A 17,742-nucleotide genomic window follows, 5' to 3' on the forward strand; every position below is an offset into this window, starting at 1 on the left:
GGCTGGTGTTAGACCTACCAGTAAGTTGTGGGGGGGGGGGGGTGCAGGGAAGCAAGAGAGAAGGGGAGAGACCGGAGTTTCTTCTCCCAAGTCTGTTATGTATATCTAAAGTGGGTTGATGGTTCTCAGCCTGTCTGCCTCTTCTCCAGGACTGTGGTGATCATGTATGTGTCCTGCTACGTGTTGGACATGCTCGGGAAGCTGTGTAGCCCTGTGCACCCGTAAGTCTGGTTAAACGTGCCATTTACAACAGAGGAAGAGAGTACACTGTCCTTCCTTAAAAGGAGTTTTCAAATGATACAGAGCGTCGGAAGTAGCACACGTGAATCAGTGAGCAGGACCAGACTTAAAGTAATACTGAACTGTGGGAAGCAAAGCCTAACCTCATAGCTCGATGAAACTTGAGATCTGACAAATCACTCATTTAACCGAACGCTGCGTGTCGGGAGAGTGGTTGAACTGCCATCTGAATGGTGGTGGCCAGAATTCACTGACAAAAGCTGCCATCGGTACTGATGTATGGAATAAAAGGTTAGAATGTTTCAGTTGTTACAGACCTTGAAAGATGACCGGAGTCTCCAGAAAATGTCAAATGTCACGGCGGGTTTTGAGCTTTGTTTGGTTTTTCTGAAGCCATCGTCTTGAAGACGTTGCCATAGTTGTGCACGTGTGTGTTAACTTGGAGGTGACAGGTTAGCCTGATGAGGAGTTGGAATTTGGTAGCCAGGAAGAAAAATCGGGATTTTTGATTAGCCTGTCCTTTGTTTTAGGAATGAGCTTCCCTTTCTTGGCTACTGTGGAGCTGCCCTATGCGGTGTGTTTCTTGGGTCATACCAGAAATGTGTCAGGTCATCATCGGCCCCCTTGAGTCTGCATCAGGGCTTAATGGTGCCTGAACTCAGAGGAAAGTACGCTGTGGGCTCCCAGCTATGTGGGCTGCCTCTGGCACCAGATGGCAGGGCAGAACATCGTGAAGTGGGGCAGTCTTAGCAGGAAGGCCTGCGGCTTCGGAGCTGCTCGCCTACCTGCACAGGGCAATGTGTGTCTTTGTTGAACATCATGAGGGCATCTGCGAGAGTCTCCTATTTAGAAACCCATTATAAACTTCTCCTTTTGAAACAGGAGCTGTGTCTTGGACTTGCCTTCCCTCCTGTTTCTGTAGCTGGGTGACCCCCCACCCCCCGCTTCCCACCCAACTGTCCTCCACAGTACCTGGGCATGTGTGGTGGGAGCAGGATCTTCAGCTCATCCCTGCAGTCTGGGACTCCTGACCAGGCCATCCCCGTTCCGGAACACTGCTTCTTCTGCTGCAACTGTAGCAGGCAGTAGGGAAGTCCCAGTTCCTGTTTCCACTGCCTGAGGTCTGACCCAGGGTTCTGATTCTTGGGGCTGGGACCCTGCAGTACATGGCACTGAGGGAAAGTGAATGCGGGGAAACATCACTTCTATTTTCCGTGTGTTTTTTCCCTTAACAGTATGTGCCCCCAGAAAAAACGGCCACAAAAGAAAACCAAACAAATCATCTTCACTCTGACACTTTTCCTGTAACTTAGATGTTGGCGTAGCCCGGGAACCTAACTAATTATGTCTGTGGGAAAAGCATTCTGAGTCCCCAACACCGGACTTATAAGAAAAGCTCACAGTCACAGTCACAACTTATTAAGGAGGTTACCCTCAATCATTATTAATAAGCAATGATCTCATTAATAAATTAGACTATTACTGTGAAGCATTAGCACCATCCCTGACGTGTAGGAACCTTAAGTAGACGTCAGTGGCTGCTGTCACCACCACCGCCAGCATGTTCAGGGTGGAAAGAGTCATTCTTGCTATACTTATGCTCATAGGAGTGGTCCACTGAAAAAAAACACACAAGACACTGATTCCAGAGAGATGGAGAAGTTAGTTTTAATACTGTTGATAGGACACTTGGAAATGCTGGGAGTAATGGCAGACGCCAGTGATGGGCGCATCCCAGATCCACTCAGCTTTTGGCTGGAGACAGAATATCGAGTCCTGAATACATAACAGTGAGATTAATTAAGTGTAGTGTCTCTGACCACGGTTGGAAGAGAAGTGTGTTCATTTGCTTATTTATTGACTAAGGAGACATTTATTGAGCGCTTAGTATGTTCCAGGTGCTGTGCTGCTCAGAGAAGGGAGCTGTTGGGTGGAGGGAGATAGTCTGAGGCTTTAGCACGCAGGAGGGATTTTTGAAGAGGGAGACAAGCAGTGGATAAGGAGTCCGGACGGGAGCCGCAGGAGGAACTGTGACAGAAGTCCTGCAGTCACAGGGAGGAGATGGTTTTGTCTTTACTAATAAACCTTTAAAGAGCATCGTACAAATAAACAAAACAAAACTCAGACCATTTGATTCTGGAGAACAGGCTGTTGGAGCTGACTCACCAGCCTGCTGCTAGTGTGTCATCAGGTCACGTTGATGAAGTTGCTTAATCCAGGTGGCCGAGTCCTCCATACACTCTGGCCGCATCCCACTGGCTGTCTCTGTTAAGGGTCTGGGCTGTGGTGATCCCAGCAGGGAACACAAAAGGATCAGAGGACATGGCCCTTGTTCTCAAGGACACAAGCCAGTGTTGGGTCCATGGTAACCTGGGCTTGCAAGGGGCTCAGGTGTTTTAGTTGGAAGTGGCTGTCTGTAGAAGCCACGCAGGATGGGTATTGCTGTTTTCTTGCTTCATGTTCCTCTTATGCCAAGAAGGTTTTCCATACTGGTTTCCTTTCTTAGAGGCTAAGTTATAATTCTGCAGTCCAGCATCCCTTGCCATGCTTGTTTTGTGTGTCCTGGGAGGTCTTCCACTCTGTGCTGTTAAAGGAATAAAGTCACTCTCTCCGGTTGATCGTGAACAGCTGTTATAAAGTTTAAATCGAAGGATCAAATTCTCTGCTTGACTTTATAATTTTTGTTTTCATGTTTTTGTTTTTATAGATTTTCTCTTCTTTTCTGCATTAACCATTGTTATCGCCTTGCCCCCTAATTTGGGAAAAGATGTTTATAGGTTCAGAGGAATTTAATGAGATATGAATTTTGTGAGCAGTTTATCTTTGTTAAAAAGACGGATACATCATCTCTAAATTACATGGATTTACTGTTAACTCTCAGATACTTTTAGACAGCTTTTTCATTATCTTACCAGCTTTTTTCCCCTCCCCTGTAGAATGCCTTAGTTTATTTTCCTTGATAAGCAACATTCCTCTAATTTACCAAAATACACTGTTTGAAACATACTTTGATAAAAATCTGCATGGACCAGAAAAGTTTCCATTGATCACGGGGAGGGCAGTGTGCTTATGTTAACTCTGAACAGCCCCAGCTCAGCCTGGCCTCCTTCAAAGTATTTTGGTCTCTCATTTCAGCCACCATTACAAGTTCATCCGAAAATGATGACCGGAGTGGCTCCAGTTTGGAATGGAATAAGGACGGAAGCCTAAGGTTAGGGGTACAGAAAGGAGTCCTTCATGATCGCAGGGCAGATAATTGCTCCCCAGTGGCAGAAGAGGAGCCCCCTGGGTCAGCGGAGAGCGTGCTGCCTGACACTGAAGCCTCAGTTGGAGATGGTCCGGTCCCTTATTCTCAGAGCTCCAACTCGCTAGTAATGCCACGGCCCAACTCAGTTGCAGGTAAGGCCATGCCTCTCTCCAGGAGGGTTTTCTCTCTGGGTCCGAGGTGCCCCATGTTCACTGTCTCTATTTGGGGACCGCATCTGGACACAAGCCAGCTTTGTGATCGTGGATTGGGCGCTTACCTCGTCTAGGCCTCAGTTTACCCATCTGTGACAATGATAAGACTGTCCTTCATGGTCTTTAAGTGATCCTTTCACCCTGGAATTCTGTAAAACTAATATTTAGAATCTTCTGTTCTTTTGTGTACGGAAGAAGAAAGTGCCAAAAACTTTGTCCTTGTTTTTGATATTTTAAGCTTGAGTAAATTCATAACTTTCTATTACATCTTGGTAAACACGAATCCTTATTTAGAATTAGTTTGTTAATATCAGCTCCAGGAATTTCTGATCCAACTTTCAAACTTACTTTTCTGTAATTGAGGCGCATCCTCGAGAGGGGAGGTCTGCTCTCTGTATCGTTCAGTTACAGGGGAGCTCACAGCTTAAAACCTACACGGTGCAACTGAGGCTTCTCGATCGAGGGCATGCAGGCAGGCGAGGCAGGTGCCCCTCAGCGAGATGGGGCAGCTGGAGCGAGACGAGGACCCAAAAAGGGGCGACTGTTCCTGGTTGATAGTGAGTGGTCACCAAGCGGGGAGAGCCGTGGGGTGGGAGAAGAAAAGGACCCTGGTTCTGAGTTGTGCTGACTGCTTTTATGGTCTGGAGTTTCTGAACTCCGTGCTCCTGGGCTGAGTTTAGAAGATGACCTTGTTTCAGTCCTTCTTTTTCTCCAACCGAGCACTTAAAACTTCTCCTCTACTAACACAAAGACCCGTGTTCTTTCTCCCTACATCAAAGAATTTTTTTTTAATACTGCTTCTTGGGGAGATGGCAGGTCAGTCTGGTTGTTGTGGGGCATTTTTTTTTTTTTTCCAGTGGAACTCTGAAGCAGCTGATACATAAATGGTCCTAATGGAAAAGTCCGGAGAGGCAGCTCTAATTCACTTTCAAAGGATGTAAATGGCCTTGTTCCAGAAGAGGGATTTGGCATGTCTGCCAGAGAGAAGTTCTGGGGAGCATGATGCATATTCAGTGATGGCTCTTCCAAAAGCTTTTATGCCCTCCCACCTCTTCCCCACTCCCAACTGTACAGTATGACACACCCAAGGCGTTTTATACCACGACTACCTCATTAGGATGAGCGGTTTGTGTGTACGATCCCAGAACTTGATAGTTTTATGGACTTCAACAAAATAGCAAACTTGTATTCAATTTAGCCAAGCTGTTTTAAAATTAGTAAACGCATTGCTAGTGTTGAAAGCCCCCCATTTGGGGTGATGTTTCTGCCTGATGTTCTTTCATGTGGCCTGCCATGTGCGGCAACAATGGGTAGGAGCTGAGCCTTTCCAGGACAATGCAGTGATTATAGAGCAGGGCTTTCAGATTTCTGCTGTGCTCATTTATTAGTGTCTATGTGCGCACTGGAGCTAGACCTCCTGTGGGATGGGAGGGTTTTACCTCCAGGTTTGAGCTGTGTCTGCCTGGCCTAATGGGTTGGCTCACTTCTTCTGTGTTGCAAGTTTTATCAGCTAAAAGCTTATTTTGGAAACAAGCAAATTCCTTACCTCATGGTATCTGTTAACAAGCTAGGAGTCTGAGAGAGCCTTTACTGCCCGCCTTCCTTCCCCCTCAAGCCAAACCTCAGTTCAAAAGTCATGGCAAGATTTTTCCACGTATCGTTGAAAAGAGTAAAAGATTCAGGTTGTGTAGACTGTGTGTAGCACTTTTTCTAGTGATTAGAAGGCCAGCTGCTTCAGAGGGGGCAGTAGGCAACCCTCAGTGTTGGAAGGATTAAAATAATATGTCCAAGACCATTATTGCAATCCCTTGGAAGTATTTGCATGTGAAGATCCACATAAACACAAATAAATTGGCATTTGGGGAACATCAAACGATTAAATTGGGCTAATGAGAGCAGAGTAAGGACTGGCAGGTGAAGGAACGGGGATGCCAAGCCTCTGTTCACAGCTGCCCCGGGGGTTCTGGCCTCCCCTGGGGGGTGAGAGTATGGAAACAGGTTCCTGAGGTTGCCAGCCTTTGCTGTCAGTGAGCCTGTTACCAAGAACTGTGGTTATCTCCTCACTGTTGTGTCTAGTACAGTAAAATTCTTATGTCGGAGACTATAAAAATAAGTTGGCTGGGTTTGGAGATTCACTGTAGAAAGACTTCCTTTGTAAAGGTATTTGTTGGAGTGGAATTGGTTTCAAATGCTACATTCAGATTATTACTTTATACCACATCAAATGTGCGGCATGGACACCTCATTCCTTTGTTAGAAAACAGAAGAGAAGGCTTTAAAGTGATATCTTAGATAATCTAGAAGTTGGGTCATTAGGTTCTGTTGTTTTTGACTAACTTCTTTTTTCTTTTGAAATGCTTTCTAAGTGGATCATAGACACAGTATTTAGTTTTCCAAGAAACCAACAAACAGAATGACCAGCCAGTTTTCATGAAATTGCCTAGACTTTATGGCATTTACCTTTAATATGTTAGGACATGGTGTTACAACAGGTGTTTCTTTTTGCTCAGTTTAGGGAAGTTTCCTTCTGCTTCTCCCTCCACTCTACCCACCCCCTAAAAAACTCTCTCCTCCTTAGCATCTGGAAATGTCTTTCTCACTCAGATGTTAGATGCAGTGTGTGTGTGTGTATGTGTGTGTGCAGTGAGTGTGTAAATTAACTGTAGGTTTACTAGCAGCAGGCTTATTGCAGCGTTAAATTATTGCTTTTTTTTTTCTTGACCCTGAGTCCAGCTGAGACTTTGAAAACATTTGTTATTAAATACCGGAAGTGAGTCTCCGTGTCTGAGTACCTACTGTGTGCATGTGTGGGAAGGCACGCTGTGGTCCTGGTAGCCTGCTCTGCCAGGGGAGCGCACCAGGGGCCCAGCAGGTGGCTGGAGCTCCGCTGTCCCGACTTGTCTCTCTTAGTGGCTTTGACAACAGCTTAGGAAGCAGAGGTGGCCCAGCAGCTCCTGGCTGGCAGCACCCCCTCCGAGCTACTCCATTTCACCGCATCTTAATCATGTTTGAAACAGAGAATCAGGACGGCTGCGAAGTGGGTGAGGCCACTTTGTTGCATACTTGGGAACCAGAGATGTAGTGACTGGAAATTTCAAAACAGGGCTGTTTGCAGCCTCACCATCTCCTGTATCTGGGTCCAGCTGGGGCTCCATCACGATCCTCTCTTTGCAAAACCTTTATAGAGTCTCGTGTTCTTAATCCTTCCAGTTGTCACGAAATTATGAACTGAATGTTGTGTTCTGAGGGGTCAGGAGAAGAAGGAAAACAGGAAACCCTTGGGAGGCTCCAGGTGTCTTTGAGTTGCCCAGGGCTGAAGTGGCAGGTCAGATAGTTGTGGCTGTGCCGGCTCCGTACTGCACTTGGCTTATAGGTTACAGCGGTGGCTGCTCCTTCTCCCTCAACCGCTGGCATGCAGGCCCGTTCATGGTAAGATGTGTTGAGGAGAGGGGCATTTGCAGAGGCCTGGGTCAGAGTCCCAGGTCTCAGGCAGCAGCCCAGAAATATATGTTCCGGGCGGTTTAAGTGGCGGGAGCCAGGGTGAAGGTCCTGGTGGCCCACCGGAGAGTTTCACACACCTAGTTGTAAAGGACCTAGAGAGAAGCTAGAGGCTGCTTTTGGATTCCCAGAAATTGAGTCCATTTAGAAGTCCTGCCTAAGGAATTAGCTGAATCTTTCTCATAGGAGAGATTTGTGTGGGGGTATTGACATAAGTGTAAATAAATTGTGGCTATTCACCAGAAGGATACTGGAACATTAAGTGTACGCTGTTGTGAAGTCAAGGCATCAGATGTCTCTCCTGGGACCGGGCGTGTGGTGGATTGCCATCTGGGGAATGCGGCAAGGGGGGACATGCCACCACAGAGCCAGAGCTTGGAGCCACGCAGGTCTTGTTGAATGAAGGAGTCAAGGTGGGGCGTGGGGGTTGTTAACAGTGAGGAGGAAAAGGATCAAAGCCGGGGGTGGGGGCGGTGGGGAATAGGGAGGACCCAGACTGAGCAGGTGGTGCTGGCCAGTGGCTGGATGCTCTGAGCAGAAGGTTTTCAGCAGAGAGATGGCCCAACTTGACTTCTTTCCCTCGAAGCCTGGTCCCAATGATTGCACCAGTCCCTGGAAGCCTTCGCCCTTGGAAGTCAACTCCTGCTCCCCACTTATTTACCCTCAAATGATGCCTGTGCTTATGTCCCAGAAGAGAACTGTTATGTCTTGGGTCAGCGGTGCATTATGTTGGGCCACTTAACCCACAAGCAAATTAGGTTAATTTTATTGAGAATTCTTCATTGTGGCCTGGGTTGTATATGCAAATAAGAGGAGGTTTTCTTATTATTTTTTTTTTCTTTTTGGGCAAAAACATGTATCATGTTTTTATTGTTAAGATTTGGTAAGAATTAGCAACACTATTTTGTATTGATTGTTTTTATGATCCAACTGGTATGTATGCTCAAGCAGATTTTAATGCATTTTAGTGGGTACCTGTGTGCCCTGAGTCTTACTGATTTGATCACTGGTAAATATTACTTCTTTTTAGAATTTAAATAAGTACATACCTGTAGTATAGTATATCATTTACACATAAAAATCTAAAGTTTGGGAATATGTTTATTTCCGATGAAATCCACATGGCTCCTTTCCAGCCGGGAGCTGACGTTTCGTGTTCGAGCTCTGTGGGATTGAACTGCAGACTCTGCTCATTTAATTAATAAGGTTGGAATTCCAGCCACCCTGGAAGGCTCTCCGGAGCTGCCGAGAAGTCAGAGAAGTCTCTAGCACCCAGCTGTGTGTTTGCTGTAGTACTGCAGCCTCACTGAGTGACGCGTGAGGGTCAGGTTCCTTCGTAAACATTTTCGGTGAAGTCTGTCTCTTCCCAGGAATGATGGAGAATTCCGGCAACCTTAGCAACACAACGTTGAGAATGAGAAACACTTGGTGTTTACCGTTTTTCGGTTAACCTCACTGCCAGAAAAAACAAGCTGGCGTGGGCAAACAAAACCGAAATTACCTTGAAGTCATTTTTGTTGAAAGCCTGAACACAGTTGCTTAGTGCTAAGTGATTTATGATTGATAGTAGTTTGGGTATGATATTAAAATCAACTCTGAAAAAACTAAACTTGAGTTTACTATTTCAGCGACAAGCTCCACCAAGTTGGAAGATCTGAGTTATTTAGACGGGCAGAGAAATGCCCCTCTTCGAACGTCCATTAGATTGCCGTGGCACAATACAGCCGGAGGTAGGGCACAGGAAGTTCAAGGTACTTACCTTTGTTTCTGCTGGGACCGTGGATATCGTGAATGTGGTCACCCAACACTGAGGATCTGTGATGACCAGCATTTAGGTCAGCTCAGTTAGAAACATGACGTGTACTGCTGAAAGTGGGTCTGTCAGTGCTGGGAGGTCCTCTGTGACAGTTTGGGGCTTCTTCCTTAAAAATCTGTGACCAATTCGTTTCTGTAGTTGAAAAATAATTCTGCAATATGTTATTTTGAGGGGTAATTTAACACGCCCTGGATAACACTCACTTGTCACCAACAGAAAATCAGCTTTGTTTCAGGTCTATGAGCCACTGGCCACCTCCTGTAATTCACAGTCAGGTGGTCCGCAGCCTCACCGAGGGGGCCTCTCGTCGTCACGGCCTGATGAGAGCTGGGGCCCTGTCTCCAGGCAGACGCCTTTCCCTTTGCCTCCTACCGTAGTGGAAGAGGCCGGTCTTAGATACTGTTTCACACAAACTGTTGAGACCTGGTTTGGCCGCCTGCGTCGCTTTCTCTAATCCTCTGCGCATCTGTCCTGAGTCGTGAGGACAGAACTATCTGGTCATTTTAATAGGACCCTTTGTAAAACCCACAGGGGATTATAAATGAGATATGACAGAAGTATTAATAGAACCAGATTGAAAACACTTAAAGATCCCTGGTGGCATACAATTAAAGGCTATATAGTACTAAGTATAACATACAAGCAATGCTAACTTGAGTTTTTAAATGTATAAATGATGGCATTCTTCTAAAATAATTATCTCTTTTTCCCCCCAAGCACGATTTGCTCCCTACAAGCCACAGGACATTTTGTTGAAACCCCTGTTGTTTGAAGTACCAAGCATAACAACAGACTCTGTGTTTGTGGGAAGGGATTGGCTCTTTCACCAGATAGAAGAAAACTTGAGGAACACAGAACTGACAGAAAATAGAGGCGCCGTGGTTGTTGGAAACGTGGGCTTTGGGAAGACAGCCATCATTTCTAAGCTGGTGGCACTTAGCTGCCACGGAAGCCGCATGAGGCAGATTGCTTCCAGCAGCCCCGGTTCACCGCCTAAAAGTATGTGCGTGTTTAATGCGGTTAGTAGATGATGGGGTGTAAGGCAGAGGGAGGGCGTGGCTTCGATAGGCATCCCTTCTCTATTCTCCCCACGTCCTTCCAGCTGCGGGTCGGATCTGTCGGCACACGTGGGAGAACCGTTTGAACGCCCCCTCCCTCTCTCCCTCCCCTGGGGTAAGGCCATCCTTCCCTGGTCTTCTCCCTGTAGGGCCTGTCTCCCTCTTTATGTGGGCAGTGAGGCCTGATCGGGTGTCCTGGGGAGTTTGGGTCCTAAAACCAGGCTGTGGAAGCAGCCAGGAGGAGTCTGTGCACAATTCTCTTGTTCCCTATGCTCTTCAGCCTGTGCCCTCTCTGCTGGATTTACCAAAGGCTTAAAAATGAAATATGGGTTATAGTAGTTAAATACCTAACTAGTCCTGTCTTATTTTATGTAAAATAAGCCTGTTAAAAGAAGGTGTCTCTAACATGGTACACAGGAACGAGTGAGCTGTGAAAGAGTATTTTTTTTTTTTTTTAAGATTTCACTTATTTATTTGACGGAGATAGAGATCACAAGTAGGCAGAGAGGCAGGCAGAGAGAGGGGGGGAAAGCAGGCTCCCCGATGAGCAGAGAGCCCGATGCGGGGTTCGGTCCCAGGACCCTCGGATCACGACCTGAGCTGAAGGCAGAGGCTTAATCCACTGAGCCACCCAGGTGCCCTGAGTATGATTTTTTTTTTTAAAGCAAAAGGAATTTAGTAAAAGAAACCAGAAACAGCAGTTCTCCCAGGCAGGCATCTGAGTGGATGGAAGGCAAGACTGAGAGGGATGCTTGTGTCCTCCTTTGGACCTTTGCATTTGGGACCGTGTTTACTCATTACCTGTTAAAATACTCTTTGCCTTTAATCAAGAAATATGTTCAGTGTCTCACCATGGCCCTGTTCTGATGTTGTAATAATGAGACCGGTCTCTTTCTTTGCAGCTTTGGATTCTTCCCAGGATCTTCCTGTCACCCCACTGCTTTCACCGAGTTCTTCTGCAGGTGTTACCAACACAGCTAGAACACCCCCTGGGTCTGCGCCTGATGCTCCTGAAAACCAGAGACCGAGAGAAGATGCCGTGAAATACCTTGCCTCAAAGGTAATTTCCTGTTCTGGGGGAGCCTTCTGGAGAGAGGAGTTGGGGGAGAGAGAGAGATTTGTTAGTTTGGCTTCTGAGAAAGGAATTTAAGGAGGGATCTTGAAACAGATGTAATTGCGTATAATAATGCAAAAATGGAGCTCTTGATAAAATAGCAAGAGTACCCCAGGTAAGAGGTCTTCATGACAGGACAGGCAGACAGTTGGCGGTTTCTGATTTGGGTCCTTCAAACTCTGTTGCTGTTGAATTTCTCCACCGTGTCAGGCGTGTGGAGGGGGCCGAGGGTTTGAGCCAGGCTGCCCGGCCCTCCGGTGTGGGAAAAGCAGCAGCTGTGACTTTCGGCAGGGCTCCCCTAGCCGCCAACATTACCTGGTCCAGGGGAGCTGCAGATGAACTTCCCAAGGAGATGCTGCTGTTTGTCAAAGCAGAAACACGCTGACTAGGGCACTTCCCACTGTTGAATACATTGGGATTATTTAGCATTGATTTAAGCCAGGGTAGGCTTCAGATTTTATGAATGAGTTTTATTCCTTTGTTTTCCGTACGGAGTAAGGTGTACCAATCTTCGTGCTAATCAAGATGGATTTGTGGCTACTATTAAAAGTCTGCCCAGAACTTGGCAAAGCGTGTGAATGAAAGAATGGCTGAACCAGTTTGGATAAATTATGACTCCATGCTGGCGAATAGAGGCAACGTGCTTCGAGACCATGGTGGACGGGAACACTGCGTCTGTTGGGGTTTGGGAGGAAGTATGTGATGGGGGGAAGGGGACACTGATGGCGGTGCTTCTTGCCTAGGTCGTGGCCTACCACTACTGCCAAGCTGACAACACATACACGTGCCTGGTGCCCGAGTTCGTGCACAGCATTGCAGCCCTGCTCTGCCGGTCCCAGCAGCTGGCTGCCTACAGGGACCTCCTGATAAAGGAGCCTCAGCTCCAGAGCGTGCTGAGCCTCAGGTCCTGCGTGCAGGACCCCGTGGCTGCCTTCAGGAGGGGGGTGCTGGAACCACTCACCAGCCTAAGAAACGGTACCTCGGAGCAGTCTCTCTCTCTCTCTCTCTCTCTCTGTCTCCTTGCTCGTTAGGAGTGAGCCCCCAGGATTGTCCCCCAAAGGTCTTGGTTGGGAGGGAGGGTGGGCGCCTGGGGAGGATGTGGGTGCATCTGTGTACAGCTCCTTCTCTTCCCCGGAACCATCTCCCCAAAGCCCTTCCATGCTTCTTGAATGGTGTTGTTGTAAAGGAACACCTCTCATAAAGAATTACCGGGGCGCCTGGGTGGCTCAGTGGGTTAAAGCCTCTGCCTTCAGATCCCAGGGTCCTGGGATCAAGCTCCGCATCGGGCTCTCTGCTCAGCGGGGAACTTGCTTCCTCCTCCCTCTCTCTCTGCCTGCCTCTCTGCCTGCTTGTGATCTCTATCTGTCAAATAAAATAAATTAAAAAAAAAAAAAGAATTACCTCCACAGTCAAATATTCATTTCCAAAATAGCTAATTTTATAATCATAGGCTATTTAGAGGACTTACGCCCTGTAAACTCTTGCCTGCATATTTCATATTCCTTCCTACCTAGCAGGGAAATAAGTTGTTCGACTGAGCTACTTGCCAGCATGTGTTTTTTCAGCGCCTCTGCTCAGTTGAGTTGAACCTAAAGGCTTTTCTAGAAGTTCATTTGATTCCTTCCTTTCTTCCTCCCTCCCTCCCCCTCTTTCTTTTTTCTTCCTTCCTTCCTTCTTTCCTTCCCCTCGCTTTTTCTCTCCATTTGTTCGTTCGTTCATTCTTTCTTTCTTTCTTTCGTCCTTGAAATATCCAGCAAGGTAGGAGATGTCAGTGCTTTTCTGGGTTTTTGCATTTCTTATCCTTTCTCCTCCTTGTCCCTCACCTGTGGGTGAGTTTACCTGCCTGCGTTAACACTTCTGCGAGAGAAAGGGGGATTGAAACAGATCTGTCATCACTTCTCCTCATTTTCGTGGTCAGAAAGTTGATGCTTATAAATGGGAAACTAGTTGGAGGCTTGTGGGAAAGAGCCCTGTTTTAGAAGTCTATAAAAGAGAGGTTCTCACTGTGGGCTGCCTGTGTGCCTTGGGTCAGGTGCTTTGCCTATGAGGGTCTGTTTTTATTCCCTGACATCCACTGAGAGGGTTCTGTGGGGAGGACCTGGAGTCTTCTCCAGAGTTAATCTCCATGTGTGTTAGTCATCTTTGCCATAGCTCACCCCTGTGACAGGAGTTTATGAAAAGCTAACAGTATCATAAATGCAGGTGAGATTCTGCCAATGGGTGTAATGCAATGTGTTTCTGAACACTGTTTATAAGATTTGTTTTTCTCTTGGCTGTGTGCTCTGGTTTTCACTATAAATTTAATAGAAGTAGGCTTCTGGGAAAACCAGTTCTGTGATATGGAAGCCTTTTTTCCTTCACACTTTAAAATGTGCATTAAAATACACTGGGTGATGCCATTCTATAGAAAGGTATAATTTCTTAATTAAAAAAATTATTTTATCCTTTAGAGCAGAAAATTCCTGAAGAAGAATACATTATTTTGATAGATGGCTTAAACGAGGCTGAGTTTCATAAGCCTGACTATGGAGATACGCTTTCTTCATTTATTACCAAAATTATTTCTAAATTTCCTGCCTGGCTGAAGTTGATTGTGACTGTAAGAGCGAATTTTCAGGTAAGAAAGAAGTCTCAGATCTCTTTCCAGGACCCCATACCTAAATTTTATGGTGTGATTAACAACATTAACTGTTATAAAGCACGTAGCTGCTGAATTGAAAACTGTATTAGGACCTTGAAATCTTTAGTCCACAGAGCCCCAAATGGGTGAAACCAGAACCTTTTTACTATCTGAGGCACATGAATCAGGGTGTCAGGAAAGTCTTCTCTTAGCACGGCACTGTCCCTCCACTTCTAAAATGCAAGTGTCAGCTCTGCTGCTAGTTGATTTGTGTGAGGCAGCAGTGGGACTTTGTTTTTGTTTTTGATTTTTGAAGAAAGGAAAGAGTTTTAAGGCCTAAAGAAGGTCCATTTTTTTTCATACAACTTAAGCATGAGCTACCTCACGCACCCAGATAGAGCGGTGTTTTGATTTTTTTTTTTAATTCTCTTCCCTATCTCTCCCCTCATGTGAACCCTAAATTACATCTTAACAACCTTTGACTCCTTCCCTCTACCCCTGTCCTTTTTTAGTAAAGACATTACTCTTAGATTTTGATTTTTGCCTTTTATGATGATGGCTATTTAAAAATAGCATTTGGGTTCTTTCTTTCCTCATTAGAAGTAGCATTAGGCCTCAGCCAAGCTTGATGTTTGTTTTTCTGGCCATTTGATTCATACCCTTTACAGTCATTTATCACACAGGAAGCAGAATTTGGCAATCGATAGAGCACAGGAACAGCGTCCTATATTTTCTGTACTAGCTGTGTAAGTTCTGACAGGTCCGTTAGCATCTTTGTAAAATGGGAGTGCTTCAGCTCAGCCTGCCCACTGCAATTACTACATTCAGTGAGGACATGGAGTTAATTCTTCAGAGATGATAGTGGGAAGTTTAAAGAAAAAACCGAAACCATCTCTGCTGTGAGGTGGCAGGATAGTGCTGATCTTTGGGGGTGGGGTTGGGGTGGGAGGGGGCGTGGGCCTTCCAGGAGCTGGCGATGTTCTGTTTCTAGCTACTGGTTACACAGGTATGTTTGACTTTGTGAAAATGAATGACACCATGCCATTATGGTTTGTAAGTTATACTTCTATTTCAAAGTTGACTTTGAAAGGACAGCAGTTTAAAAAATAAAAAAAGATGGTAGGCTCTACTGAAGTCTGAAGTAGGCAGCTATGTCAGGGCAGGCTGGGGCTGGGGCACAGCCTGGCGGGGGGCGGGCCCGTTTAGGATTTCCTGGCTGGGTTCTGCAGTCCCAGTATCTGATGCATGGTGAGGGATGCCTCTTATCTCGGTGCCTGGCTGTGTTCTTAGATACACAGTGCTGGTTTGTGTCTGTGCTTGTTGTGTAACCTCTGCACAGTGTAAGGATTATGGGTATCAGGTCACCTCAGGAGCTCCCTGGCCCTTGGCTGGTACGGCCAGCTCGCTGTCTGCTTGGGGCCCTCCGGTCTCCCTCGGCTCCTAGTCTTCGGACGAGGGCTTCGGGAAAGCCATTACTGATTCGATCTCGCATCAGGATTTCTTTCACATAAGCTTTTTATCTTCAACTTATCCTATTACATGTTTTAATACAAAACAATGAGTCCCTGTAATCCATGAAAATCCTTCTTGAAAGAAAACTAGTGAGTCTGGTTTGAAATGCAGCTACCATAAAAAAGAAATCTCTGTGGAGTGACGCCGTGGGGTTTTTTTTTTTTTCTTTTCCCCTGCCCCGCAGGAAATCGTAAGCACACTGCCCTTCGTCAAGCTTTCCTTAGATGACTTCCCAGACAACAAGGACATTCACAGTGACCTGCACGCCTACGTCCAGCACCGGGTCCACAGCAGCCAGGACATCCTTAGCAACATCTCCCTGAACGGCAAGGCCGACGCTGCCCTGATCGGCAAAGTGAGCAGCCACCTGGTGCTGCGGAGCCTGGGCTCCTACCTGTACCTCAAACTCACCCTGGACCTCTTCCAGAGGGGACACCTGGTCATCAAGAGCGCCAGCTACAAGGTGGTGCCCGTGTCTCTGTCCGAGCTCTATCTGCTGCAGTGCAACATGAAGTTCATGACCCAGTCCGCCTTCGAGAGAGCACTGCCCATTCTGAACGTGGCCCTGGCGTCCCTCCACCCCATGACTGATGAGCAGATCTTCCAGGCTATTAATGCGGGCCACATACAAGGGGAGCAGGGGTGGGAGGACTTCCAGCAGAGGATGGAGGCGCTCTCCTGCTTCCTCATTAAGAGGCGAGACAAGACCCGCATGTTCTGCCACCCGTCCTTCAGGGAGTGGCTCGTTTGGAGAGCAGATGGCGAGAACACAGCCTTCCTGTGTGAGCCCAGGTATGGCAGGCCGCTTCCTGTCAGCGCTTCGTGGGGAGTCCGGTGTGCAGCTGGGGAAGGGATTTGAAACACCTTTTTTCCTTTTTCCTTTTTTCACCTTCCCCCGCCCCCTGCCTCTGACAATTCACCTTTTTTTAATGGAAAGGCAACACAGGATGAATAATTCAGGAGGGCGACAGATTACCCTGCTTCTGTACAAAAGTTTCCTTCCTCAAATGGCTAGAATTTGGGGGTTTTTCAGTACCTTTGGTGAGACAGAAGCTAGGCAACATCTGGTGACCTTTCTTTGCCCCCGTTCCCTTCTAGACCTTGGGGCCCTTTGTGGGAATCACATGTGGGAAGGTATGCTCCGTGCTCTGGGGGACAGCAGGCTTCTCCAGAGGCTGCTCGCAGCTCAGTCTCTTCACCTGCAGTCTGTGGACTGTCTTGGACCCCACCCCCACCCCCTGTGCCACCACCTCTGGGGCAGGCAGCCTCTAGTCCCAGGGACCAGGTGTGTCTGCGAGCCCGCACTGGAGCACTGAGATCACATTAGGTTGCCTTATTTTGCATTTGTGGTTCTGTGTGGTGTAACAGATTGGAACCTGGGCTCAGCAGGATTCAGGTTCCAACCTCAGATGCCCCTCTTACAACATGGTGCTGGGGCGGCTGCATCCAGGGAGTCGAAGGTTCTACGGAGGCTTCGAGCAGGGCTGGTCTGGGGTGCAGTTCTCCTCCCTGCCCAGGGCTGGGAGGCGGTATACCTCTCCCTCGGGTGGTCTTGTCCTAGTCGGGGTGGGAGTTTAGGGTACCTGAGGGTGCACATACTTTCATTTCAGTAAGGGTAGGTTCTTGTCCCACCGCTTCTGCCGGGCCCCGGCCTGCGTCACTGCTGTCTGGGGGAGCTTCTGCCCTCTGTGAGTCAGAATTGTCCCCGATTCTGTAACAGAGCCAGCAAGCGACTGGACTGTCGCCTGCGAGCTGGACGGGGCATTTGACCAGTAGCTGGGGTCCAAAAGGAAGAGGTCAAAAAGCATTAGTGAGCTGCACACCACCTTCCTCCCCACGAGGTTTGACTTAACATTGACCTAATATGGGTCTGGCTGCTGTTTCATGTTGTGGGTAGCCTTGTTTTCGTAGGTAACCCTGGGCTAAAAATTTGTTCTTCTGAATCTGGTTTGAGGCAATAAACTTATAGCCTGCAGGCTATCATAACTGGGTGGAAATGTATGCCACTTTGTATTTGATACAGTTAGCCAAGTCAGATCATTGTCTAGGAAGATAGGCTATAGTTGAGTTTGTAGAAACATAGAAACAAGTTTGAAAGACTTCAGCAGGGTGTGTAGTTTTGTTACTGGAGTTAGAGGCAGAAGTCATTGGACTGGAGTCACCATGAAGCATCGCTCTGGTTTGAGGGGTCAGGCGGCACTGAGGGTACACAGCTGAGGACAGAGCCCACTGCACCGTGACTGGCGGCTCCCAAGTGCTGATGTTTTCCAATAAACAGGCGTGGGGACTGACCCAGGGTAGGACCAGGACTGCACCAGGGCAAGAGAGACACCCAGTGCAAAGTGTAAGGAGTTGCTACTTCTTAGGATTGTGTACATCAGCATTTACCCAAGGCCCCTATAGTTCTTGAGCTTCATTTTGCAGA

General features: G+C 47.2%; 1 protein-coding gene across 10 annotated transcripts in view; it reads left to right on the forward strand.

The window, feature by feature from the left end:
* TANC1 (tetratricopeptide repeat, ankyrin repeat and coiled-coil containing 1) overlaps positions 1-17,742 on the forward strand; it is a 235,339-nt gene that overhangs the window by 171,475 nt on the left and 46,122 nt on the right. For 7 of the 10 annotated variants that reach the window (XM_044242126.1, XM_044242121.1, XM_044242122.1 and 4 more), the window contains 7 exons: positions 3,376-3,639; positions 8,826-8,948; positions 9,731-10,012; positions 10,974-11,131; positions 11,929-12,160; positions 13,636-13,802; positions 15,502-16,109. In XM_044242126.1, coding sequence (XP_044098061.1) covers positions 3,376-3,639; positions 8,826-8,948; positions 9,731-10,012; positions 10,974-11,131; positions 11,929-12,160; positions 13,636-13,802; positions 15,502-16,109 — 1,834 coding nt within the window. The remainder of the gene's footprint in view (positions 1-3,375; positions 3,640-8,825; positions 8,949-9,730; positions 10,013-10,973; positions 11,132-11,928; positions 12,161-13,635; positions 13,803-15,501; positions 16,110-17,742) is intronic. The other 3 variants (XM_044242124.1, XM_044242123.1, XM_044242128.1) reach the window with 2 other exon arrangements.

The sequence above is a fragment of the Neovison vison genome, chromosome 3 (genome assembly GCF_020171115.1).
Source record: "Neovison vison isolate M4711 chromosome 3, ASM_NN_V1, whole genome shotgun sequence".
NCBI classification, from domain to species: Eukaryota; Metazoa; Chordata; class Mammalia; order Carnivora; family Mustelidae; genus Neogale; species Neogale vison.